Source organism: Elgaria multicarinata, chromosome 12, assembly GCF_023053635.1.
Source record: "Elgaria multicarinata webbii isolate HBS135686 ecotype San Diego chromosome 12, rElgMul1.1.pri, whole genome shotgun sequence".
In the NCBI taxonomy this organism is placed as follows: Eukaryota; Metazoa; Chordata; class Lepidosauria; order Squamata; family Anguidae; genus Elgaria; species Elgaria multicarinata.
In genome coordinates, this window is record NC_086182.1 from 19,775,131 (window position 1) to 19,802,934 (window position 27,804).

The 27,804-nt window shown below is 44.8% G+C and overlaps 2 protein-coding genes across 2 annotated transcripts in view; both read left to right on the top strand.

Annotated features, from left to right (window-relative positions):
- Positions 1-2,095: 2,095 nt before the first annotated feature.
- LOC134407630 (melanin-concentrating hormone receptor 1-like) lies at positions 2,096-7,400 on the top strand. The gene is made up of 3 exons (XM_063139499.1): positions 2,096-2,553; positions 5,343-5,885; positions 7,181-7,400. Exons 1-3 carry the CDS (start codon positions 2,096-2,098, stop codon positions 7,398-7,400), a joined length of 1,221 nt encoding a protein of 406 aa, XP_062995569.1.
- A 10,458-nt stretch (positions 7,401-17,858) lies between these two features.
- NUDCD3 (NudC domain containing 3) overlaps positions 17,859-27,804 on the top strand; it is a 61,132-nt gene continuing 51,186 nt past the window's right edge. Inside the window, exons 1-2 of the mRNA XM_063139586.1 lie at positions 17,859-18,223; positions 20,969-21,279. Of these exons, the coding sequence (XP_062995656.1) occupies positions 18,026-18,223; positions 20,969-21,279 (509 nt within the window). The 5' untranslated portion in view covers positions 17,859-18,025. The remainder of the gene's footprint in view (positions 18,224-20,968; positions 21,280-27,804) is intronic.

Below are 27,804 nucleotides of genomic sequence, written 5' to 3' on the forward strand. Positions count from 1 at the left end.
AGGGTTTTTTCCCCTCTGTTTTTTTTCCTGAAATTAGTGTGCGTCTTACAATCGAAGAAATATTATTATTAATTATTATTATTATTATTATTATTATTATTTCTTACCTGCCTGGGTTACCTCCATGCTGATGGAACCGGGGAACAACAGTAAATATAAAATACTGATTAAAAACATAGTATACATTGTTAAAACTTCCTTTAAAAAATCCTGAAAGCATACTAAAAGCATACTAAAGGCGATGAGGTAATTTTGTGTATATGGGGCTGGATTTAAAATAATAATAATAATAATAATAATAATAATAATAATAATAATAATTCCAGTAGGTTAGTTCCACCTCCACAGTAATGTAAGGCATTGGGAGTAAACTAATGGATGGCAGCAAAGTGACACGCCGGATGTCCACGCAAACAGAACCACGCAGGAGCGATCGCGCGCGCCGGGGAGGTAGGGTGAGGATAGACGCGGGGCGCGCGTCCATACGAACACCCGGACGCACACTCTTTCTCTCCTCCGTTCATATGCACACGTGTCTGTAGCGGTGGAGGCGGCGGTAGCAGCAGGAGCAGCGCGGTTAATGGCCGCAGCAGGAAGGAACACGCGGTTGTCTTCGGAGGGACAGGCAGAAATCGGAGCTTCTGGGTACGCCACGAGGAGAAGCGGCGTGTGTGTGTGTGTGTGTGTGTGTGTGAGAGAGAGAGAGAGAGAGAGAGAGAGAGAGAGAGAGATGGGGTGGGTGGGATACTTGCTGCTGTTTGCCATGGAGGTGGGGTGGCTTCATCACCATCCTCACCCCAGGACGCCAGGACTAAGCTGGAGAGCGTCTTCTCCAAAACCAACCCGGAGTGACGCCGCTTAAGCGAGAGTCGGGAGCGGGGTGGGGAGGAGAAAGAGAGCGAGACACAATCACACAACCCTCCCGGGGGCGTTTTCAGCGCACCCCACCCGTTAAGCTCGATCCCACCTGCAGCCTGCGAGGTGCCCCTTCGCCTCGCCGTTTCGTGAATTGCCCGTGATGGGGTGGGGGGTGGAGGCGGCTGCTCCTGCAGCTTTTCTTGCCCATCCCATCCAGTTGGAAGCATCTGAGGCTCTTCCGGCTGTCTGACAAAGGGAGCCCTCTCCATCCCTGCAAGCCGAAAACCTGAGACGAGCAGGGGTCTATACATGAGATTGGTGGGTGGGACGTGGGGTGAGCCTGAGGACCTGTTAGCCACATGGCTAAGTGCTGGGTAGGGCACTGGTCCCATCCAATTCCATGAAAGCCCAAGTGATCCCTCCTCCTACAACTGTCAAGACTTGGTCTTTTGAGATGCGGTGGTGAGGTTTAGGCTGTAGGAACCAATCATCGCAGCGAACCTTGTGGCTGTCTTGTTCCTATTGGCCCAAATGTTCCTGCTATTCTAGCTGTAGCCAGTAGCCAGGGACACTCTACTGAATTCTGTAGAATGGGAGCAACTGTCTACTAGCGCTGAGTGGGAAGGCAGATGGCTATCTTCTTTATTGAATGTTGTATCATCTAGACTGCGCTAAGGAACTCATACATTGATTTCTTTAGTTTCTGGAGTCGAGTGAACTGACCTCAAGGCAGACTGTATGTCCACTCCTGTTCCAAAGCATGAACTGTTCCTGGTTGTGTTCAACTGTGGTCATTTGGATTGTTTTTGATTTGTTTTAATGTAGAGGGAGTGAACTGAGAGACCTTGATTTGTCTCCCACTAGGGCATAGCATGCGTGGAAGTCCAGGACTCAACTGGAACATCTCCTCAATGCAAAGAGACGCTGATTTAGAAGCGGCGTACAGCACGGACTGCACAGCACCCAGGACAAGAAAAATCCTCTACCATGGAGCCCAACTTCACGGCGTGTGCACATAATATATCTCCTGCCAGAACCTGGGCAGCATCCTTCCAAGGTTTGTTCCAAAACATAGGGCTTCTACCGAGGAAGAAGGCTGGTGCCGTGCAAGTTTAGCCAGAGGTGGCATTCTTTTCTTTGGTCTAAAGGTTTCCCTACTTCCCTGTGCTCATTTGAATGGCCATGTTGGAGCCTCCTGGGCTACCAAGGCAGCTGTACCCCTTGCCCAGGGTCCATCATGGCTATTTTGCTGGACAGAATCCGTGACTTCTCTCTCAGGTTCAACATTTCACCTGGAGCTCCTAATCCGAGGATCCTGAACCAATCTCTATGGGACTGGGAACCAGAGTCGTGGTGCTCCGAGGGCTCTCCGTCTGAGGGCAGCTCCCCGGGGCCAGCCATCTCCCTAGTGCTGCCCATCATCTACGCCCTCATCTGTGGCTGCGGTGCCCTGGCCAATGGGCTGGTGATCTCCGTGGTGTTGGGCTGCAAGCAGAAGATCGTATCAGACATCTACATTCTGAACCTGGCCATCGCCGACTTGCTGTTCCTGCTCGGGATGCCATTTGTCATCCATCAACTCCTCCAGGAGCAAGGATGGGTTTTCGGGGCATTTCTATGCTGGGCTGCGACCACCATCGACCTCAGCAACCAGTTCAGCAGTGTGGCCATTGTTACCCTGCTCTGCATAGACAGGTATGTGCCAGGATAGTGGAGGAGGAAGTAGGTGGTATGTGTGTGTTTGGGGGATGGGGAAGAACATACGAGCATGGGAAGCTGCCTTATGCTCAGTCAAACTATTTGCCTATCTCTCCCGGATTGTCGACACTGACTGGCAACAGCTGTACAGGGTTGCCAGCAGATGTTTTTCCAGACCTACCTGGAATTGCGGGGAATTGAACTTGGGACCTTCAGCATTCAAAGCAGGTGCCCTCTTTGAGCTATAACTCCACTTCTGAAGTTCACATTTGGTAGGGGCTCAAAAGGGAAGGGACTATAATAGTGGCTGGGTTCACAAAACATGCTAACCCACTCTCAGTGTGAACCATGGATTAGCATGTTGTCCGAACACAGGTTATTTTCTGCACGGTGGCTTGTTAACCATGCAGGGTGACTTCTTTTTCTCGAACAAGCCACCTTGTTGGGTTGTTCAGGGTGGTTAAGAACCCTAAATCTGAATCAAGCTTTTATATTTTCATAGTGACAAGTGGATGGCCCTAGCGAAGCATGGCCCTAGTCAACAGCAGTGATATGAGCATCTGGGGCTCTGGGTCCTTGCAGGGCAGGAAAATGGTCCACCTTGCAGGGGTTGGACCAGCCCCAGTCACGTCTACCTTTCGGTGGCACACAAACTCACACACACACAGTGTCAAGCAGAAAGTGGGAAACATTCCTGCTACCATGGAAACGTATTTTCTGGGAACGATGGCAATTATTTTAAAAATATAACATATGATTATGCATCAAGTCTTACAAGATTGCAGGACTAGAACAAGACAGTATATTTTTTCAAGCTATTGAATCAATCGATGGGAGGGAAATATCCTGTGCCAGATTTGGGGCTGGTGTAAAGTTACACCATAGATGGAAGCATGGCAGTGGATTGAAGGTGTATCACCAAAGTGCAGAACCTCATACCCAGGGCCAAATCTAGCCCACCTGGGGTCCCAGTCCAACCCGCCAAGTTCTTCAGATGGCCGTGCCCCTTTCCCCAACCTCCATTTTTTTTGGATGATTTTCTATTTTTGTGTGTGTGCAATTTTTCCTATTCTGCAGTGCCTCTCCTAAGGCTTAGGCCATAGCTAGACATAAAGTTTATCCCTGGATCGTCCAGGGGTGAAACCTGTTCATCTAGGTGACACACAGGGGATCCAGTGCTCAGGCAGGGGTGAACGCTGGATGATCCCAGGATAAACCTTACGTCTAGCTGTGGCCTTAGTTCCTGGAAAGAAGAGCTTTAAACTAAAATATGCTGGTGTTTCTGGCCCCACCCCTTTTGCTTATGGTGCTGGGTTTTTGCCTTTGGCTCCGCCCACCATTGAAATGCGGCCCCCGAGAGCTTCTCTGAAATGGAATTCATCCCTTGGGTGAAAGAGGTTCTGCATCCCTGGAGTATAGGATGCGGTGTAAGTGTGCCTCTTTGCTTTGCCACCCATGCTCTGCCCAAAACTCCACCAGTGCAGTATTTTGCTGGCATACCCTGGCCATCCCGTTGTTATATCTATTGTGGTAGGAGTAGCTGGTATACTGGTATCTGGTATCTGGTATACTCCCATCTATTGCGGTGGGAGTATCTCTGCCAGCATAGCAGAGTTTCCTACAGCTTCTTCATGGGCAGCTCTTCAGCCTTGCAAACCTTAGGCACCAAGAAACATCTCTCCTATTCTCCTGAGGTTTTAATTAGCATCTTTGTTTTTTATTTGAGGTGCTTCCAGACGGAGCTACCAATCAAGTGATGTTGCACACAGCTATTCTGTCTTTTCTTTCTTGATGGATTTTTTGTTTTGTTTTTGTTTTTGGAAGAAGCGCTGGGAAAACGTGGGCGGGTTAGAAGTCGAAGGGGGTCATCATTTGGACCCAGATCAATGGCATGGCAAAAGCCTCGTCAGCAAGCACCTTCAGTTTTATCAGTCTGAACTGCCTGTTTTATATGCCTGCGCAGCTGTTTTAATTTATTTTGTTTTAGTAGTGGTAGTTTGCATCATGACATTTTATTTGATTTTGAAATAAAGTTAACAAAATTAAGGCAAAAAAGAAAAAAAATACATAATAAGAAATCAAGATCACTAAAGAAACAAGGGAATTTACTCATTCGAATTCTTAGCCTATAAGCAATATGCTAATGGAACATCTACAGTTAAAAATGGGGGTGGGGGGAAGCCTAATATTAGGAGCTCAATATCTAATGGAAGAATAAAAGTAGTTTGGGGAAGTTTTTAATTGTGATTGTTAATCTGTGTTGTAAGCTGCCTGAATGGAATGGTGGGCTGGAACATTTAAAAATGGATACATTTAACGAATCCATACTCTAGTTGCTTAGGGATGGGAGATGGTGTTAGAGATTTTTGGGAGAAAAATGGCATGAGGGGAAAGGCTTAAGTAGCCCTCTGATCCACCCTCCCCTGATGCTGGTCTTCTGCTTCAAATGTCAGTCTTTGGGGCTGTATTGTATGAAATAGGGAAGGTTTTGCCACCCATAATCATGAAGAACGAATTATCCTGGCTCAGTGTATATATATCTATATCTCAGCCTTCTCTAACTTGGTGCCTCCAGATGTGTTGGACTACAACTCCCAGAATCCCCCAGTCAGCTATGCTGGCATTCTGGGATTTGTAGTCCAATACATCTGGAGGGCACTAAGTTAGGGTTAGGCTGATGTATATATTTAACTGTGTGGTGAACATTTGAACATGCGGTTTCCTACTTGGAACATGCTGCCCAGCGTCTTCTATATTGTTGACTCCAATGTGTCTTCTCTCCCCAGATATGTGGCAGTGGTGTTCTCCTCCACCATTGGTCAGAAACGGACTTTGCGCTGCACAGCTCTGATCAATGCTGGTGTATGGGCTGGAAGCTTAGTTCTGTCTACGCCTGCTATGCTCTATGCCCGGGTGCACTGGGACAACAAGACCGAGATCTGCCTCATTGACTTACCAGGTCCCCATAGCATGTACTGGTACACCCTCTACCAATCGTTAGTGGCCTTCCTCCTGCCTTTGCTGGTCATGACCGTGTTGTATTCCTTGACTTTGCACCACCTCTTCCGCGCCATGCGCCGCGTGAATCGGAAGGCATCTGCCCGCAGCCGGAAGGTGACCCGCATGGCGCTCACAATCATTGCAGCCTTTTTTGTCTGCTGGACTCCCTACCATGTGCTACAGTTGGTCAACCTCACGGCTACCCCTTCGGCTATGTTCTTCTACCTGTACCAGGCCGCTATTTGCCTCAGCTATGCCCATAGCTGCGTCAGCCCCATCCTTGTTATTTTCTGCACTGAATTCTTTCGTGACAGGATGGCCCAATCCAGGTGAAAGCAAGGAACAGGGTGGGACATGGCAGGAGAAGGGAAGTTGGTGGAATTTTCAAAGGGATGCCAGTAAACATAATGACCTGTTTGCATGCATCAACAACCCAGGGTTTGGGTTGAGTATGGTTGTTGAATCGTGGGTTTCCATTACGTGTGAACCTTCACTATGGTTTAACTATGGGTTGGTAACCCCAAACAACCCAGGAAGAGGACCCATGGGTTGTGAACTCTGGGCTGTTCGTGGTTACCAACCCATAGTTAAACCACGGTGCAGGGATTGCACATAATGACAATCCATGCTTCAACAACAAACTGCAACTCAATGGCAACTGATACTCAATACATATCCTGGTTTGTCGTTTTATGCAAATGGACCCATAATCGGCCAACATTTTGGATATATTGTTCTCAATCAACAAATCCCAAATAATGGCTGAGTTTGAATGTTCCTGGAACATGGGTGCGATTCAGAAACTGAAGTGATTGCTTCTCAAGTAGGCAAGTAACAGAAAGATGTGGCACCCAAAAAAGGACAAAAGAAGACAGCTAATTGCATGAAATTTGTATATGCCAATGTATAAGTACAGATGCGAACTTCTAAATCATTATTAAAATTTAAATAGAAATATAGAACATCTCCCCATAGTGTGGGAGACTGAGACCAGGTAGCCTTTGTTCCTGGCTGTTCAATTTCCTGTGGATGGGCAGCATTTCTTATGGTTCTTCATCTTTAAACCAGCCGTATTCTTCATCTTTAAACCAGATGAAGACATAGGGCAGCAGTACCTCCCCTGACTTCATACCCAACAGCCTTTGACAAACGTGTAATTGACACGTGGTTACCAACTAGTTTGTCAAACTAGTAATTGATTCCGTAGCCAATTACTAGCTGGCTGAATGGTTTCCCCAGGCTTTGGGGATGGGTAGGTGGGAAATTCTTACAGATACAGCTGAATTCATTCAGTCTTAGTTGGCAAGGGCTGCTCTGCCCTCAAAGACCTTGAAGCCAGAACAGCATGAAATAACACAAGCAGGTGGTTTAATGGGTGCATGCAGGCCCATCTCCATGAAATGGGAGTTTTTACAGGCGGCTAGAATGCACACACAAAGAAAATGGATATCTTGGCAGTGATCATTATCATCCTCATTCTCCTATGCACAGTTAACCTGGGAGTAAGCCCCTCTTAACACACAGTGGAACTTGCTTCTGAATAAAGGTGCACAGATGCTGCAAATGTCACAACTAAAATAAACAGGTAACATCTGAGTGACCGTCTCCCCCTCCCTTTCCGCAGGTGTTGCAGATTTCTCACCAGGTGGAAGGCTATACGGGAAAGTCCTTGGTTTTCTATCCCAGAAATCACGACGACGATGTACAGCCCGCAAGTGAGCCATACCATGTCTCCATCCTGCAGCAGTCAACCATGTGGGATAGAAATGCCTTTGTGTTCCGTGAGCGAGACCACCAGTGTCAGCGTGGCTGTCAATGGGCTTGAGGAACTCAGTGGGGTTTAAGGACTCTCTGTGGCATTTTGGTGTGTTTGTTTGGTACGTCATCAAAAGGCTATTCCTCCTGCCACACTGTGGTGCATTGCACTTTTCAGTTCTGAAGAGGATTCAGATGGTGACGAGGAAGAGAAACACACCATAGAATTTTAGAGTTGGAAGGAGTCTTGGAGGTCATTTAGTCCAAACCCCCTGCTCAAAATACTAGAACTCAGGGTCATCCCTTGAAGCTGATTCATGGGAGATTCAGGACAAAAAGAAGGAAGTACTTCACACGGCGCACAAGACTATGGAATTCCATGTCACAAGATATAATGATGGCCACCAATTTGGATGACTTTAAAAGGGGGTTAAACAAAATCCTGGAGGGGAAGGCTGTCAGTGGCTACTAGTCCTGGTGGCTATATGCTACCTCCAGTATCTGAGGCAGTATGCCTATGTACACTAGTTGCTGGGGAACATGGGTGGGAGGGTGCTGTTGCACTCATGTCCTGCTTGTAGGTTTCTCATCGATAGCTGGTTGGCCACTGCGTGAACAGAATGCTGGACTAGATGGACCCTTGGTCTGATCCAGCAGGGCTCTTATGTTATACAGGCTCTGTAACATGGGATGCAGCTACAGCATCTCTGATAAATGGCTGTCTGGCCTCTGCTTAGAGACTTCCAACAAAGGACAGCTCACCATCTCCTGAGGCTGTCTGTCCCACATCTTCCACTGTAGAACAGCTCTTACTATTAGGAAGTTTCTCCTAATGTTTTGCCAAAATCTGCTTCCCAGTCGTTCTAGCGCTGCCCTCTGGAGCTACAGAGAACAAGTCTGCTCCATCTTCTGCGTGGCAGCCTTTCAGATATTTGAAGACCATTATCGTGTTTCCCCTTAACCTTCTCTTATCCAGGCTAAATGTATCTATTCAACCATTCCTCACAGGATTTTGTTATACCATCCTGGTCACCATTCTCAGGATGCACTCTAGTTTGTCAATGTTCCTTCTTAAAATGTGGCACCCAGAACTGGACACCAGGTGCCTCCAGTCTCAGGAGGGCTATCGTCAAAGACCATTGCTCCTCTCCATGGGACAAAATGGATCAAGTTTTTCATCTGAGGAAGACCCTTCATTTATTGTGGGGAGAAAATGTGACGGTGACATTTTGTGTTGTGGTTTATGGCTGTGTGTTCAACTTTATAATGTCCTGCACTGGATATGGTAAAAGCATTGTGGAAAATCCTTTCAATTTCCAGCACAGTTGGGAGAAAGGAGAGAAATGTTCGAGTAAGAAAGCTCATGTTTAAAAGTTTATGGAGCTGAGAGCAAAAATAATAATAATAATGTTAGAATTGTCTGGAGGCAGATCTACACTACTGCTTTAAAGTGGTATTGAAATACACTGATAACTGTCGGGGCACAGGATACATTCCATATACCGCTTTCATTGTGTGTTTTTCCTGCTTTTTATTCCACATTCGTAATGATTTGACACAAGGTGGAGCTCTGGCCGAGGAATCCTTCCTGGTAAAGGCGAGAAGCTGGAAGGGTGTTGTAACAGTAATAGCAAAAGACTGATCATGTTTATGGACGTGTAGAAAAGACCACATGTGTGGTTGTGCCATACCCAAAAGAAGAAATATTGAGTGCTATATTCCAGAGGTGATTGTCCAACAATGTTGAAAACTAAAACACTGCCCTGTCCCCTTTTCCATTGCTGAAAAAGAATGCTTGGGGGAAACCCAGGAAGGATTTTTGTGTGCAAGAGCTTTTGAGCTTGGTTCTGCTTACTGATCACAAATACATGGACTGAGCATGTGCTCAGTGGCACCCTGTTCATTCCTTAATGTTTTAGTGTATGTCTGCCCAGCTGAGCCACTATTTTGCATCTGGTGGATCTCGGGGTCCAAAGTAGATTCCACAAGCTTGATATCTGCTCACCTCTGCTATATTGGACCCTTGGTGTTGATCGTTTGTACATTTGTTGGATAAATCCTAACCATGTGTGCTAGGAAATAAGTCTCATTGAGGGGCAGTAACTAAGCCTTAGGAGAAGCATTTCAACCTTATAGAATGGTGGTGGTGGGGGAACTGTACAAAATCCAGAAAACCACAAAACAATTGACAGTTTGAAAGAGGGGTGGAGCTAAGGAAAGTGGGCATGGCTTATGGTGAAGCCTGGATTTGGCCCCTAGATGGGCCAGATTTGGCCCGTGGACCTGAGCTTCTGCACTCCTTGACTAGGTGGACCTTTGATCTGATCCAGCAGAGCTCTTTTTAGACTCCACATACAATCCAGATCGTATCTCTTCATAGCAGCATACTGACCAGACACAGATTGCGCAAGTACCTGTGCCCGTACACTGGATTGTGCATCCATGTACTAATTCCAGTTATGTATAAGGGAGGGGAAAGCACACCTTTTAATAAAAGCCCAGTATTTATGATGATGTAATGCTCTCACACTAGTATACGAGCCAGGGTCATAGAATCATAGAATAGTAGATTTGGAAGGGTCCTATAAGGCCATCGAGTCCCACCCCCTGCTCGATGCAGGAATCCACCTTCAAGCATCCCTGACAGATGGTTGTCCATCTGCCTCTTGAATGCCTCTAGTGTGGGAGAGACCACAACCTCCCCAGGTAACTGATTCCATTGTCGTATTGCTCTAACAGTCAGGAAGTTTTTCCTGATGTCCAGCCGGAATCTGGCTTCCTGTAACTTGAGCCCGTTATTCCGTGTCCTGCACTCTGGGAGGATCGAGGAGAGATCCTGGCCCTCCTCTGTGTGACAACCTTTTAAGTATTTGAAGAGTGCTATCATGTCTCCCCTCAATCTTCTCTTCTCCAAGCTAAACATGCCCAGTTGTTTCAGTCTCTCTTCACAGGGCTTTGTTTCCAGACCCCTGATCATCCTGGTTGCCCTCCTCTGAACATGCTCCAGCTTGTCTATGATGTGAAGCTTATCCAAATAATATACTGGCAGATGGAAATCTAAAACTTTCCTTGATGTGATCATTTGGGAAACAACTTTTCTTTTCTTTTACCAAAAAAACAAAAACAAAAAACATTTTGGAGGGTGGGAAGAAAACTTGGCCTCAGATAACCCAAATTATGGTTCTGTTATTTTGTTTTGCTTTTAAAGGAGTCTTTATTGTGCAAATCCTATCGTCTTTTAAACAGTGTCCCAGGGGCTATAAGATTCAGTGGATCTCCTCCTTGAAAGTCAGAGAGAGAGAGAGTTCTGACTTTGTTGGAAGAGATCCAACCTCCCTATCCTTGTGGAAAATCTACAACACTCATGTGACGGCACCGACCTTATACAGAAGGCCTTGCCTAGCACACCCTTTTCAAGCCAAGCACCACCACTTGAACAACCTGAGGGTAGAGCAAAACACAAACTTTTCCTCATATGAGAGGGTAAAGGCTAGAATCTGGAAAGGTTTTACTGTGTATGTAAAAAGCTGAAAGAGATAGATAGATAGATAGATAGATAGATAGATAGATAGATGGTGTTTATGATAGTAACTGTAGAGCAGGTGATAAAGCCAAGCAGACATGTGGTTTGAGGTAACATAACAAAATAAAATGTTTATTTTTGTTTAACAGATCTTAGTTACTTTAAATGCAAGTTAACCTGCTTAATCTACTAGTTCTAATAAAAACAGTAATCTTAAGTCTTTTAAAATCTTATCTCCATTCACTCTCCACACCACTGAACACTCCAAACTAAAATAAACCCTAATTCTCTTAACTAACTCACAATCCCCTCAGCCAACCTATGGTCGTATACCTATGGAGTATAACCTATTTATACTCCTCCCTCCCCGCATCATCAGCCACACCCACTCAGTCAATCATTCCGCACTCACTAGACATACAAATGTAGACATACCTAAGGGACAGAAAGGTGGGTAGCGCCACAACTCACCTCTTCAACGTTGGAAAACTCTGAACTGGAGCATTGATTGATTGCATTTTGATACCGCCCAATAGCCGAAGCTCCCTAGGATTGTTGTACCCTTAATATTTAAGAGACTAGCATCACAGTGGAATTCAAGAACTCCATGTTTCTCCTCTGATGTAACTCCTGGTAGCAAATAGCAAATGAATAATTAAATTCTTACTGGGAAAATATAGTGAATTAAATGAAACAAGGGATTTCAATTTGACTGGCAGTCAATTTGTCTAATTTATTTCAACCTCCCCAAATTGAGGAATTAATCTTCCTGTAAATATTATTTCTGCTGATAGCCATTCTCTGACCTATGCGAAGTCTTGCCAGGGTGTTCACTTGAAGGATAAATCTGTCAAAATAATGGTAGACACATTAGACTGGCACATCTAAAAGTGCTATTTGCTAAAAATGCTATTTGTCAATTTCACCTGCTGGTTGGGATTTTCAACTAACCTGGCTCTAAATCATTTTTTTAACCTATCGCAATTTCCATTTAATTCTTCGGTGGATGTGCCAGGGTGGGGGTGGGGGAGGGCTAAGTATATAGGAGGTGCCGTCTGGATGCATTGTCTGTCTGCTGCCTTGATGCTATTTCAATATATCTTTATAAGCAGTACCACAAAGTGATGAAAAGAATTCGGAGGCACAAGGAAAGGAGACAAACTCCTTTTAGGCTAATGAGTCTGGTTGCACTGAGGTCTCATGTCGGCTCCACCTCTGTGCCGGGTCGTTCTTTCTTTCCTCCTTGCCTGCCTAATGTCTCCTTGCATTTATTAATACTATTTGCTTTGATGGTTTTTAAGCACTTGGCAACCAGTTCCAGATGTGTTCGAGGCTTTGATTTCAAAAGCAGCTGTCTGGAAATTTCCTGTCTCTTTGTTAATTGGAGCCTTTTTTAGGAGAGTTGTTTTCAAAAAGAAAAAAGAAAATGTCTTCGTAAGTTCGATGTTCCCTCTTTCGAATCAAGTTTTTGTTTATTCCCCTGCGAGGACTATTGTTGAACCTTTGAAATAAATTCATTTGTCCGTCAGTTGGTTGGTTTCTGTCCTTTTTACATCTTTTTGGGTGACACAGTTATGAGTTTCAGAGGAGGGAGCATTGAACGTATTGCTTTCCCCCAATTTGGCTTCAGTTAATTATGAATAATGGCCTTTGGAAAACCCACATTTGCTTAAAAAATGGGAGAGAAATTTGTTCAATTCACATTCTAATGCAAACTTAACTAATTTCCCACTTTTGAATCATTATGTTCAAAAACCCCGTTATCCTTTGTGGGGGAAAAATGCATTATATTATAAGATTGCTCCCCAAAATGTGAATATTAGGCAAAACGACATGCCAAAAAAGAAAAAGAAAAAAAGCATGCATTGGGAGAAACATGCAGAAAAATGCTTGTGGATTCTCAACCTTTGGGAAAAGCCAAGCTATTGGGGTGGGTGGGAATGAGATACTGTGAGGAACAGAAATGGACAAATTTGTACATCCTTCCCTTTGCTCAGTCAGAACTCGAAACGATGAATCCAAGGTGCTTCACACCTCGGACAGCTCATTTAGAGTTCTGGCTGGTTCTGACAGAGATCACCGGCCCACTGCATTTGCTCCAGAGGATTGGTAAAGGGACAAAATTCTCTCTCTCTCCACACACACACACACACATTTTTCCTTTCTGCTCTCTAACTGCACTCCACCCTGCCCATGACTTTTGCTCCACCATCCTCAGCCACCTGATGGTCTCTTGCGCCCTTCAACGACTCCACCCTCTCTTCCTTTCTGCCAACTATGCCTGGACCTCCTTGCAGTAAACCTGAGGACTATGGGATTCCTTCCTTCCAATCCCTCCTCAAAACCTGTCCTTTCCCGGAAACCATTGACTCAACCTTCCTTGGTCTGGACACCTCTTCCAGTAGAGGACGTCACCCAACAGAGGACTGCCAGCTCTGCAAAATTCAGGACTGTCCTCCATAAAGGAGGAGACCTGGGCACCCTACGTCACCACATGCCTTGTGCATTGCTTGAGCACCAGGCAGCAAGAGGCCCATGGTGTAAGGAGGGTCTTGCACTGTTGGTCTTGCTGATGCATCTGTTTCCTTCTCCTATTCCTTCCCACCATCACCACCACACACCCATTCTAAAAGGTTGAAATGTCTCTCTTCGGGTGACGTTACCGGCAGTTAGAGACATCAGGGAAAGGAGTTTGGATTTGTATGAACCTTACCCACGGATTCAGCAGTGGGGAGCTTCCTATAAGTCACACAAATCCTGCAGACTTGTGGATTGTTTGTTGTTGTTGTTTTACTTTCTGGAATTTTACACAAATTTTAGTCATAGGAAAATATATTTTTTATAAAAAGGCACTGGCCAGAAGCCTTAAAATATATACTTGGAGGGGGGTTGTGCATTTTCGCATGTGCCCATGTCTACATGTCGCATATGACTAGATGGACTTAATTTAATAAGCTATAAAACATCCACAGAAACCACATTCCAGTAGCTGTTCCATTTCCCGCAAAATCAAAGGTCATAATCGTACACATTGAACTTTTTAAAGAGCAGTCTGCCCCCCCCCCCAAAGCATTGGGGGGGATCGCTAGACAGGTGATGGATTTGGCACTGGTGTCATTCACCCCCATTTCGAGGGCAGGGGGAATTGTAGGATAACCCAGCAGAGGCAAAACAGTGGTGGGGAGTCCTCTTTGTGATGTATCTTTCTCTTGCCCTGAATGTCCCCTTAAGAACATCAGAAGAGCCCTGCTGGAGCAGACCGAGGGTCCATCTAGTCCAGCACTCTGTTCACACAGTGGCCAACCAGGAATCCACAAGCAGGACATGGTGCAACAGCACCCTCCCACCCATGTTCCACAGCAACTGGTGTGCATAGGCTTCGTGCCTCTAATGCTGGATCAGAACATCAGAAGAGCCATGCTGGATCAGACCAACGGTCCATCTACCAGATATGTACCTAAGCTCTTTGTTGCTTTTTTCACCAACCAAGAATATTGTCTGAGAGGTGATGGATTTGGCATTGGTCTAAATCACCCTCATTTTGAGGGCGGGAGGAAATGTAGGATAACCCACCAGAGGCAAACCAGTGGTGGGGAGTCCTCTTTGTGATGTATCTTTCTCTGTGAAATGGCACATGCCATTGTGAGCTGTGCTGTGCAGTTCCCAGTGAATTTTTGGGGGGCTGAGCTGGGCACTTGAGAAACCAGTTGAAGACTGGGACTGCTGGGGACTGCTGCCTTTTTTGTTGGCGCTCTGTCTCTTTAAAAAACCTACCACTTTTGATTCTACAGAAGTGGTCCAGGGAGTTACATAGGCAACACAGAAGAGTGCTGAAATTCTGCCACTCCAGGCGTCTCCTTTCAAGAAAGTTGAGGGACAGCAACTCACCAATCCATCCTCACATTCCCAAGGCATTTCCCTTAGGGCTCCCACCTGTCAAGAGTTCTCCTGCAATTTCAGGACACCTCATTGTAGATGATCTGGGCAACAGAAAGGAACCGTCAAGTTTCTTCCTGGTCAAGGAGGATTCCTTGAAAGCGCCTCCCTGTGCCAAGGACCCAGAATGAGGGCCATCAACAAGGGGCCTGGAACACATGGCGGAAGCCTGGGAAGCAAAAGGCACAACAGACAACAAGACCACCACCGGCCCGTCTGCATGTCTTTCCTGCCTCCAATTCCTTGCTCTATCTGTCTGTCAAGAAAACCCCTACCATTTCAAGACATCTCACCTCAACAGAGAAGGCCACAGTGAGCTCAAGGTGCCCTGGGATTTCTCAAAGGCCTCAAGCTGCCCATCTTAAAACTCCATCATCAACCCTGGCACTAGGGAGACCTGTGCATGCTTTGAGCTAAGCCCTTATGTTCTTAAGGGGTCTTAAGAACATAAGAACATCAGAAGAGCCCTGCTGGAGCAGGCCGAGGCCAACCAGCTGTCGACCAGGAATCCACAAGCAGGACACGGTCCAACAGCACCCTCCCACCCATGTTCCACAGCAACTGCTGTACATCGGCTTTGTGCCTCTAATGCTGGATCGGAACATCAGAAGAGCTATGCTGGATCAGGCCAAGGGTCCATCTACCAGATATGAACCTAAGATCTTTGTTGCTTTTTTCACCAACCAAGAACATTGCTCCATTTGCCCCTGGTTCTACTCTCCCAATGGAGCAGTTTTACTGCCAGTTTTCAGGATCAATCCATCCTCCCCCCTCTCTCCTTGCAGGCCTGGATCTTGGACTCCGGTGCAGGTGATGTCACCAACACTGCTTTGTTCCCCATCATCTCTCTAGCACTTGGTGCCTTCTGGCCTTGAATAGGAGGGAGACACCCACCAGAGCAGCAGCCATGGGCCAGGGCCTGGATTCGCTGCATGTGGTCAAGTGGGGACAGACATACAGCTGGAACTCCACAGCAGAGGTGACAGGATCCCTTCATTCTTCAGTTGGGCTGAGAGTTTGAAGCTCCCACTCCCCAGATCTTCTGCGGCAGGTGTTCCGGGGCAGCGGTCCTTCTTGGCACGGCTCCTGACACATTTCCACAGCAAACTCCGCAGGCCTCTGTCCCTACCCTGACTGTAGACCCTTTCGATGATATGCATAGTCCTGGTTCCTGCATGTGTCAGCTCCGCATCATGAAACGGAGTCACCTGTTGAAGCCCTGAGTGTACAAGGTAGCCAGCCAGTGACACAATGGCCAGCAGTTTTTCTTTGGCTGCAAAGGATGTTTCCTTCAATTAGGCCTCCCCTGGTTCTCAGGCTCCGCAGTACCCCGAGAAGGACTCCGGTTCAGATAGGTCACAGGTAACCAGATGTCAGCGGGAGTCCTCAGCACCCCTTCCCATCTTTTTCTGCTCGGCCCGAGACTGTTGTTCTCCCATCGTCGGATTCTGGGGACGACCCCGCTGCAGCTTCCCTTGTCCTCAGCCATGCAGGAGGATGGGACTACAGGAACTTTCACACCTGGAGTCGTTTCCAGCAGTGGTGAAGCCATGTGGCCAGAGAACATTTGCAGTGCGCTGCAGTGTGGCCAGAGAAAAAGTTTGGGGAATTGGAGGATGGCAAAATCCATAAGCTGTACTGTGATGGACCCCACAACAGTTGGATCAATGTTTAAGAGACCACCAATCCACAAGGAAGAGTCTCATTGTGAAATTTCAACAAAAGGAAAAGAAAATAAGAGAAGAAAAAGAAAAGAAAATCTACATACATAATACAGAAAGCAGACCAGATATCCAAATAGGAATCCATTCAAAGGGTCACTCATATAGGTCACCCATTCAAATACTGGAAGTGTTGGAAGCTTCTCAGTCCATTTATCCTTCTACTGCCACAATATCAGTCTTTTCACTGACAAAAGAGCGCAGAGAATCCATTTATGCGGACTATTAAAAAAAATTCTCTGTATGAGAACCTCCTCCCAAAAGGAAGCAATGACTGGATCTTGCCAAAACATTTGTTTAAAAGAAGCACTAGACAATCCTTTCTACAAGAGACATCACGGTGACCAACCGGCACAACACAAAAGGTTTTGGTTAATAAGACACAGCCTAAGATCCATAGACGTGACAGGAGGAGGGCCTTCTCTGCTGTGGCACCCCGGCTGTGGAATGAGCTCCCTAAGGAGGTCCGCTTGGCACCTACACTATATGCTTTTAGACGCCAGGTGAAGACCTTCTTATTCTCCCAGCATTTTAACAGTCTATAAATAAATTTTAACTCGGTGTTTTAAATTTGTAATTTTGTATTGCTGCTGTTTTGATCTGGTTGAGCTTTTATATTGTATTTTATATTATGGTTTTATACTGTTGTTTTATACTTTGAATGTCTTAATTTTTGTGAACCGCCCAGAGAGCTCCGGCTATTGGGCGGTATAGAAACGTAATGTAATAAATAAATAAATAAATACTGCAACCTAATAGGTTAATTAATAAATAAATAGATCTTCGCTTCCACCACTTGCTCCGAAGTCGGAGGGAACTCTAACCGCTGCAATCCAATTTCTCTACAAACAGCGACACTCCAGCACCCTGTTAATATTACTTTAGGGTGACCATATGAAAAGGAGGACAGGGCTCCTGTATCTTTAACAGTTGCATAGAAAAGGAAATTTCAGCAGGTGTAATTTGTATATATGGAGAACCTGGTGAAATCTTCTCTTCATGACAACAGTTAAAGCTGCAGGAGCTGTACTGCAGCTATACTGTGACCAGATTTAAAAGAGGGCAGGGCACCTGCAACTTTAACTGTTGTGATGAACAGGGAATTTCACCAGGTTCTCCATATATACAAATGACACCTGCTGAAATTCCCTTTTCAATACAACTGTTAAAGATACAGGAGCCCTGTCCGCCTTTTCATAGGGTCACCCTACTATTACTTCGTAAGGGGGGGAACCCTCCGAGTCTCAAACCGGAAGCTGCTCGGAGAGGGGGGGAATGCATTTCTCAGCGGACAGGAAGCAGGCTCCGGGCCACGTGACCGGGTTGTCCACAGAGTTAGGGTTGCCGTGACAGCGGGCGACTCTCGCTTCCCGAGGCTCGTTGCTTAGGTGGGCAGAGTGCGGGGACGGCAGTCGGTAGCTACCCTTTGGCGGGCCTCGCCTCGTTACCGGCCTCTCAGCTCGTGTGTGTCCCCCCTCATACACACCCTTCCTCGGGGCGTGACTAGGCCTGGTGGCCTCCCCGGTCCGGCTTCATGGAGCGCGCCGCCGCGATGACGGACATGTACGACCAGGCGTTGTTGGGCATCTTGCAGCATGTGGGCAACGTCCAGGAGTTTTTGAACATCCTCTTCGGCTTCCTCTACCGCAAGACCGACTTCTACCGTCTTCTGCTGCAGCCGGCGGACCGGCTCGGCTTCCCTCCAGGCGTGGCGAAGACCATGGCCCTCAGGGTGAGTCTGGGCTGGACCCCTCTCCTCTCCCCGTTACCCGAGGGACACCCTCCTGGGCCCTTGCCCGGCCGTCTCACCCTACGCCAGTATTTATTTATCACGCTTTTTATTCCTCTCAGGAACGCAGCCTGGCTTCCGCGGTTCTCTCCTCTCCGTTTTAGTTCTCACAACAACCCTGTGATGTCGGTTTGGCAGAGCGAGTATGACTGATGGGTGGCCCAGGGTCACCCCAATGAACTTCACGGCTTTGAGCCCAGGTTTCCCCTGCCCTTGACCAACACTGACCCACTACATCACACTCTAAAGGAGTAGTTGTGTTAGTCTGTAACAGAAAACTGTGACAGTTTTTATAGGGAATAGTCTTTATGTGTCGGAGAAAACACACACACCCTCAGATTAGGTATGACATAAACTCTTGTGGGCTCCCATTATTATTATTATTAATTTATTTATTTATATAGCACCATCAATGTACATGGTGCTGTACAGATTACACAGTAAATAGCAAGACCCTGCCGCATAGGCTTACAATCTAATAATCCATTATCCAGTGCGTATGTACAGCTTTTCACCGTTCTGGTGCCCTTAAGATCAAATTCGTTAATTTGTGTATAATCATCAGACTATCACAAAACAAACATTTCCTTTGGCTATGCTGGCTGGGCTTGATGGGGGTTGGTCCTCAACATCTAGAAGGCACCAGGCTGGAGAAGGATGATATGTGTCTCTATTTTATTTCTATCCAGTCTTTAGATCCAGAGGGCTCACCAACGTGGTTTATATAAAATAAAATAGGATTATATTGTGGCTCCACCTCCAAACAGTGCAATCCTATGCATGTTTACCCTGAACTAAGTCTCACTGTGTTTCATGAGGTTTACTCACAAGATTGGATAGCCTTAAACTGCACCAACTGAAACTTTTAAGATTCAGTCTCCTTTGTGACCTCTAGGGAGCTGCATATATAACGGGGTTTGAATTCAGGTTATCTGTAGCATTTTTTAAAAAAATCAATCCTTCTGTGAAATGAGCCTTTCTTAAAGTCCATTATTAACATTTCAAATACTGGACAAGTGTTTGAGTTAAGATTATGACAATACATGCATTTATTTGAGTACTTCATTTTTTAAAGCCAGGTCTGATATTTATTTATTTAACACAGAACAACTTATTTTTAATCATTCGATTTAAAAGTAGTATTCAGAGCTCTTTTACATTTTTGGGAAATGCATAATGAAATCAAATTTTCTCATGTACCTAATCCTAAATAGAAAAGTGGCACACAAAGAGGGCTTTATTTTTGAAAGGGAGGAAAAGGGGCCCTTATTGGTGAACAGTGGAAGGGATGGGCACAGAATTCTTGAATTCTCTATATGTGTCTTCCTGCATTGACTCTCCCTTGTATCTTATTGATCTTGCCCTACAGCTGTATTCTAGGATTGTTGTGCTGCACAAAATCTCAACTTCCCTTGTGTTTAACCTGGAGAAATTGCAGCAGGCTCTGGGTTTTTCACTGGGCACTGCAGTTTCCTGTTTGATATTGGATCAAACTTTGGTTTGTGCCCACACCTTAATCCATGTACCTTTTTATATGCCTTTGATTACACAGTTTTAGACAGAAGTCTGGCCTTTAAATTGATATATTCTGGAGCCTGGCTTCTATGTCTCTTCAGTCTATTTTTAGAACAGTTGGCTGCTCTAGAATGGTGACTAAATCATTTTTGTCAGCTGCTTTATTAAAACTGGGCATCAGCAACATGAATAGAATCAATATTTAGATCCAAGTATGCTTCTGAAATAGCTGACCCTGCATGTGTGTGGTTATGAGAAGGGTGGAGATGTTTTAGGTAAAGGTCTTGTTTGGCTGGGCGATGGAAGTGAACACATGGCAATTAGAGGAGAAGGCAGGCTTGCTACAGGTGGAGTGTTGCTGATTTATTCTGCCTCACCCTTATCCCTGTTGGTCTATAACTAGCCCTCATTAACTTCTTAATATCTGCATTTACTTTCCATACAAGCAGGGGCAATTTTATGTAATGGACTTTGCCCCTCCTCTTTCTCAAGCATAGTATGGCAGCTTTCCCCAACCTGGTGATCTCCATATGTTTCGGACTACAACCCTATCATCCAAAACTGTGGTGGGGTGATGGGAGTTGTAGTCTAGCACATCTGGAGGCCAGGTTGGAGAAGGCTAAGTTATAAGTGTCTATTACTTATTTTTATTTTGGAGGGGTAGTTGTATTATTTACAGCAAACATTAAACCAAGATAGACAACTTGTAGGCCAAAACATCTGGAGGGCCATAACTTCCATCAGCCCCAGCCAGCATAGCAAATGATGAGGGATCATGGGAGTTGTAGGCCAAAACATCTGGAGGGCCACAAGTAGCCCACCCTCCAAGACTCCTTAAATGTTAGTTTGTATTATGGTCCTTTTCTGGAAATCCTGCAGCATTTCACTAGGAGCTTCTGTTCAGTTCAGTCTGGGTTGTTTTTAATTTATCTCTCCGGTGAGGTTTCCCACCCTCCAAAGATATTGGTACCATGTGCAGATGCTACTTTAAAAGCTTGAACATTTGTTTCGTTTGTAATGTAAACAGCTTTGGCTTTGAAGGTCCTTGGTGAAGCTGTCTGGTAAGAGGAGCAATGCTGTCATCTCCCTGAAATGGATGTCCTATTTGCCAGTTCTTATGATTATCTATAGGTTAATGGTTGGATTGTTGCCTGATTGCTGTATCATTTTCAGGCATTCAAAAACTTTGAACATCTGGCCCGTCAAGATGATGACAGAAGACAGCAAGAACTTGAGGAAAAGCTAAAGAAAAGAGAGGAGGACTTTGCAGCTGCTGGAGAAAGGAAGAAGGTGCCTGCTGTAGCTGAGGAAGTTGAGGTCAAAACAGTAGAGCATGACTCTGCATTAGATGGTGCAAAGGCTTCAGAATCACTGGAGCCCACAACGGCAGAGGAGAAAGTAGAAACACAAGCCATTAATGCAGCAGTGGAGCCACCGGGGGCCGTTGCCACACCTCTAGAAACTCAGCCAGCAGAACTGCCCAGGTGAGTTGTTATTACGGTGTTCTGGCGTTATTGAATGTTTTGCCTAAGGTGAATGAAGCAGCAAGGTTCAAGGTATAGTATGGTTAGTCTGTAAACGTGCTAAAAAGGAAGGACCGCTAGGGATACGCATATGTCCGAAAAGGGCAGTCATGCTGCTCCAGTGAATTCAGCAGCCTTCTGATTATATTCACAACACGTGTTGACTCTCTAGCCTGGGTGTAGTTGTGTCTCAAGGCTGCAGGCTGGTGGCGGTGCTGGTGCTTAAACTAACAACTTTGCCTGGAAGGAAGTAGGGCTTGCTTTATGCACCAGAATGAGGTTGTAAAATGTAAAAAATCAGGAATCTGACTTATACCAATGGATTCAGAGAAGCAGGACAGGTAAGATTCTAAAGTGCTTTCTCAATCCAACATATACTTAATTATTATTCAGCTGTTGTACAGCTTTTAGCACCGCTTTCCCTATAATCCAGCAGTTATTCTTTTGTCTCCGGTACTGAATAAATTTGCCTCGTTGATCTAAAGAATCTTTTTTTTGTGATCTGACCCTCCCATATTTATTTATAATATACTAGCAGTTATTCCCAGAATTGCTCAGGTCCATGAATAACATTAATCTGCTTCCCTCTGCTCATTGCTGATACTGCTTCTCGCCGCTCTCTCAAGCAGTAGCATCATCAAGGAGTGAAGGGAAGAGGCTCTCAGTGGACACGCGCAGCTCTGGGCAAGGCATGCTGGGAAGTGTGGTCATTTCAGAGATCTTGGGCAATTGCCCACGTGGCCACATGTGATCCCCCAAGATCTCTGAAACAACTACACCTCCCAGCATGCCTTTGGTGGACCGCAGGTGGCCCTGTCCTCTGAGAGGCACTTCCTCAACAGTTGCTGGGAGTTGTAGGCATGATGAGAGTTCGATGCATCAGGATTGTTTTTTAAAAATTTAAAATAGTTAATCCTTAAAAATTCAGGTTTTAAGATTTTTCTGGTGCATTGTACACAAAGACCTATCAGCATGCCAAATTTCTAACTCATCTGAAAGTTGGTTAACATTTCTGGACATACAGAGCCACACACACACTTTCAATTTTATAGGTAGAGAAGATCTTATCCATTTTCCCATTCTCTACTTGTTTTTCCCTAATTTTTTGCTATTAGAATTTTAACTGAAATTAACACATTTGCAATCATCCATTCATTCTTATACCACCCCACACAAAAGGCAACTTGTGCACCATGTTTTCTCCTGCACTTATTGGTGAAATCAAGCCATATGAAATGGTGGCGGCAATAGGTTGAATCTGTGTGAACTTTAATCTGAGACTGAATAACTGAATGCTGTGAATTACATGTTAAATTTTGGAAGGGACTGTTGGTGTGCCATTCTTTTAGAAAGATTCTGGGACCTGCTGGAGTCTTTCTATAGCAGTATAGGGGAATGCCTAGACAAGCTTTGGGCCTCTTATTCATCCCTGCAATCTGACAGTGAACGGTACTATTTTGTCACAAGTTATATTGTGAGAAATAACCCATAAGATACATAATGCAACCCTCTTTATATCTAACTCTGGCCCTCTGTATAATTTCGCCTACAAATCCCACCAGCCATGACCATGCTATGCTAAGTCTGATGGAAGTTGTAGGCCAAAACATGTGGAGAGCCACAAGTTGCCCACGGCAAGGTAGAAGAAATTAAATTGCCATTCCTTCAGAGTATTCAGTAACTTGGCTTTGGAATGGGCAACACCATCTGGCTTTCCGTGTAAGCTCAGCATGGCTTGTGACTATTTCATGTGCTGTCCGAGTGTCTTATACTCTAATAGTGAACTCATTTGAGTGTGGATCCTTATGTAGCCAAAATGCCACCATCCACACACAGCTCAGGGAAGCCTCAAAGTTTGTAGATGTACAAAGAAAAAAACAACTAAGGGGGCAATTCCCCTACTCCAAAAGCGCCTGATGAGAACTAGCCACAATATGATGGCTCATTGGGGGAGGTGGGGGAGGGAAGGGAGACAGAAAATCGGGGTTGATAGGACGTGGAATAGAGCAGCCTTCCCCAACCTGGTGCTGGTTGGGAATGATGGGAATTGTAATCCAACACATCCAAAGTGAACCAGGTTGGAGAAGGCTGGAAGAGAGTATGCTGAAAAAAGGGCACAACTGAAGACCAGAACACGGGACAGGAGTACTCCACGCTGCAACGTTTTGTTGCAGGGCTCATTTCTTAGTTCATAACAGCTACCCTGGGTGATGAGCTCATCTTCTGAAGTGCAGATAATTGAAAAAGCCTTTGTGTTACCATGTAAGTTCTTTGTTCGTAGTCTACGCACTTGGGAAGGAAAAGTGTAATGAGACCCAGCTTGGGATGGTAAATATATTCACATTTCCCTGTGTAGTGGCCTACTGGCTCCCTTGAACATTAAGGGTTACAACAAAAGCACCCAATCTCACCTGCTTGTTTTCTTGATAGAAATACTGTGCTCGTTGCTCTGGTGGTAAATGGAGTGCACTTATTTTTTTACTCACTTGATTGAAGAATTTACCTTCTAGATATGTACAACTTCTTGCTGAAGGCCTACTTGGCTTAAAATACATTGGATTTTTATTGATTTCTGTATAAATCTATGGGTTTGTCTTTGTACTGCACTCACTTAGGGAGATTCCTTTTTGTTGGACTATTGGTAATAGGAAAACTGGCCAAAGGGCCATAGATCAGTGACAGAGCACATGTCTTGTATTCAGAAGTTCCCAGGTTCAATCCCTGGCACCTCTGGGCAGGGCCCTGCCTGAAACTCAGGAATGCCCCTATCAATCAGCATAGAGAATACTTAGTTAGATGGACAAGTGGTCTGACTTGGAATAAGGTAGCTTCCTATCTTCCTAGAACAGGAATGCTGACAAACAGAAGTGACCACAAAACTACAGAGTAATGAGGAAACCTTTTTGGATCTGAGTTCAGAACTGTCATTCTGTTATCTAGTAATCTACTTCTTGCTTTTGCCACTGGAAGGTATGTCCTCAGACCATTATAGAAAAGGTAGCAAGTATTCGTTTAGTAGCTATACGTATGTGAAGCTTTACTGAAGGGCTGCTGTAGGAGGTCTCTTTAGAGCGCTGATATATGAAAAGTCCATTGTACCAGTTGGCTGTTTGAAAAGTCAGCTTGCTGAAAGCTAGCCACTGTAAATTCCTTTAAAGCTAGCAGCTAAGACAACTCCTTGCTAGGGCTGTCTAAAAGTGATGTGATCGCTATTGAGATGTCTTGCAAACCTAGGAACAAGATGATCTTGCAATCACTTGTGGAGGTGCAAAGAAGGAACTCCTTTTGTTGGAAGGAGTATAGCATCCTTTATGGGGAAAGATCACATAGGACCACTATTTTTGTAATCTTATGAAAAGAGAGGATGGGGCATTTTAACTCTTGAAGGCAAGCTGTGTTTAGCATAGTTGTGAAGAGTGTGAGCTATTAGCTGGGCTCCATTTTCCTTGCCTTACACAAACCACTATTCCATTTCAAATTTTGGGGTGGTAATACTAACCTATTTTACAGGCTTATTGCAGAAATTACTGAGAATATATGTGTGAAGCAAGCTTTGTTGGCTGTTCCTTTGGCAAGCTAGGTGGTGCTGTCAACAATTTTACCCTTTTGGTCTCCCATTGACTGGCTGATCCAGTCTTCTTATTTTAGAGGGAAAAATATCCCAAGGGATTCTATCTTTTGCAAATGTATGCATTCAATAGGGGGACTATACACTATTGATCTATACACTAATAGTAATTGATTCACTAAATATAAGGGCTTTGGGACATTTAGGTCTTCATCTTGTTTATCTAATCTGCGGGTGTCTTTTGCCAAAACACGTATGCTCAGGATTTTTGAGTATTGTGTGCAGAGATGGCCTGTATTGGAGCTCTATCAGAATTGCTGTAGTTTGTCTATATTTGCCATTAGGTGGTGCTGGCAATCCACTGAATGAATAACCGAACCAATACATATTGAAGAATCTGTGAAGTGTCTGAGGCTTCCTTCCAGACAAAATTCAGTGTTGAGAGCCTGACTGACAAGATGCTATGAATAATGTAAATTTCTAGCAACAAATGGATGCAAATTGAAATTATGTAATTATATTTCTATATCTTTTTAGCTGAAGACAACAAAACTTGTTCACTTAGCTAATTTCGCTGTAGGTCATTTAGCCTACTTCTTTTTTCAAGTCTCATTAGAGGCATGTTTCAACTTCTGGGTAACCTGCCATCTTGTAAACTTTATTAATGATATGAATGTTTGTCTTTATGTGGTACATAGCTAGGGTGTGTTTATATTTCTGCAGCTCATTTTGTACAAATGCATGTTCTTTTTGGATACACTCGGTATCCTTGCTTCTCCACCCACTTCCCTAGTTTCAGGGGAAGTGCTGAAATTTGAGATAGGAAGGGAAATATTTAATGAAATGTATTTTGGGGGTGCCGTAGTTTAGAGGAAGACCCTGGATTTATGTATATGTGTAGAGGTAGGTCATATGGGCTGAAGGTTATCAGGAAGTATACATTTAGAGTTCAGAAGAAATCCTGCATCTATCTAAATCTCTCCTGTTTTAGGAGCATTAACCAAAATTCCTTCTTTGCACTTTCTAATCTTATCAATGCATGTTTTAGCCCAGTTGGAACATGTGTCCATTGAAAACTGAATAACTGGAGTGCAATCCTATTCATGCCTACTCTGAGAGAAGTCCTACTGAGTTTATTGGAGATAAGTGGGTATAGGATTGCAGCCTAAATCTTTTCTCATAAATGCTGTAGAATTGCTGTTTTGCAGTAATTATTGTGATAGAATGCCTGTCTTTCTAGACGGAATCAAATGTATGGATATAATGCAGGAGCTACTGTTTGAAAGCTTTCGGGTTCTGCTAATGGTACACTCCCCCTGCAGAATGGGCATTCTTCTAATCTTCGTGAGGATCCATACCACTTTGAAAAGAGAAGGGCTTTTTATATTTTTGTGTAATATAGCACTCTTGGAATAGAGGTAAATGTGTGTGCTAGATCACTTGACTCTCTTATGAATTTTGGGAGAAAGCTGTAGTTCAGCGGTAGGACATATGCCTTGCATGCGAAAGGTCCTAGGTTCAATCCCTGGCATTTCCAGATACGTCTAAATCCCCAGAGAGCTGGTGCCAGTCAGTGTATAGACCAACTGGTCTAACTTGGAAGCTTCCTAAATTTAAAAACCTTTTGCACCCACCTGTGTCCTTCCTCTTGAAGTTGGCAAGGCCGAAAGAGAAATCTCAGTTTGATCACGATCAATCTCAAGCAGCAGATACGTTCCTCAGTTGCTGTGCTGACAAGGTAAGCTTAACTTGCCAGCTGCACAACTGTCTCTCATTAATATGGAATCGATATGATGCAGTCTTTCCTCCTGACTCCTTCTGGTCTTACACTTTGATGCAGCACATCACGCCCTCAAGCAGTTTTGTAAGAAATGCCCAAGTTTACTGAATGTAAAGGGATGGCATATGCTTTTCCCCAGTGATCCTGCCAAAGCCCATTAGTTTGGCTTGCATCTGGAAAAGATCCTTTGCAGAACCTGTTGCCATCTGATTGTCATGTCTCCAACTTCTGAAAGATCAGGGTAGAAGAAAGTGTTGCTTGTTTTGTTGCCATCTGGTTACTGAAGGGCTGTGAATTGCACCCCTTTTTGTGCCCAGACATTGCCATCTGCCTTGACAAGCAGTTCTCTTCATCATTCTTCATGTCTGAGTTCAGTTCCTTTTTATTTTGAGTGCCTGCCTTCTCACTTGGCCCACGTATAGATTTTTCTCTGCATACATTCACCTCACAGTATTTAAAATAGTGTTGCATGTGCCACAGAGCAGTCTGCCTTCTGAGTTCTATTTACATTGCTTGACTCTGATTCTCGATTCCTCCTTCATTTTTATTTTTATGTACATGGCCAAACTCCCTTACTTTTCTTGTTCTTCTCTTGGCATACCTGGTGTTTTGGAAGAAAGCCCTCTTACTTGGTAACATGACCTGGCATGGCAGGGGTGGGCTGAGTGGGCAACCAATTTTTATTTATTTATTTATTTATTTATTTATTTATTACCTGCCTCTCCCTTTGAATCAAGGTGGGGAACAACATTAGTACAGGAATCAACACATCTTTAAAATTCTTGATTTTACATTAATTTGAGTAGGCCTGCCGGAAAAGGCTAGTCTTCAAAGCTGCCTTAAAATCACAGAGAGAGTTAATATTACGAATCTCTTCCGGCAGGCCGTTCCATAATCCAGGGGCGACAGAAGAAAAGGTCCTCTGGGAAACTGATGTCAGCCTAGTCTTGGCTGACTGAAGTAAGTTCTCCCCAGAGGACCTGAGTGTGCGGGGCCGACTGTATGGGAGAACGCGATCCCGCAGGTAACCTGGACCCAAACCATTTAGGGCAGAAGGGAAATGAAAGTAACACTTGATTTAAGAAAATCTGAGTTTATGTGGCAGTAAAAGCAAAAAGCAAGAGGGGAAAAATGATAA

Coding starts and splice junctions, on each gene's coding strand:
- LOC134407630 (XM_063139499.1), top strand. CDS start 2,096: ATGGCTATTTTGCTGGACAGAATCCGTGACTTCTCTCTCAGGTTCAAC. Junction 2,554..5,342: donor ACCCTGCTCTGCATAGACAG/GTATGTGCCAGG, acceptor TTCTCTCCCCAG/ATATGTGGCAGTGGTGTTCT. Junction 5,886..7,180: donor GACAGGATGGCCCAATCCAG/GTGAAAGCAAGG, acceptor CCCTTTCCGCAG/GTGTTGCAGATTTCTCACCA.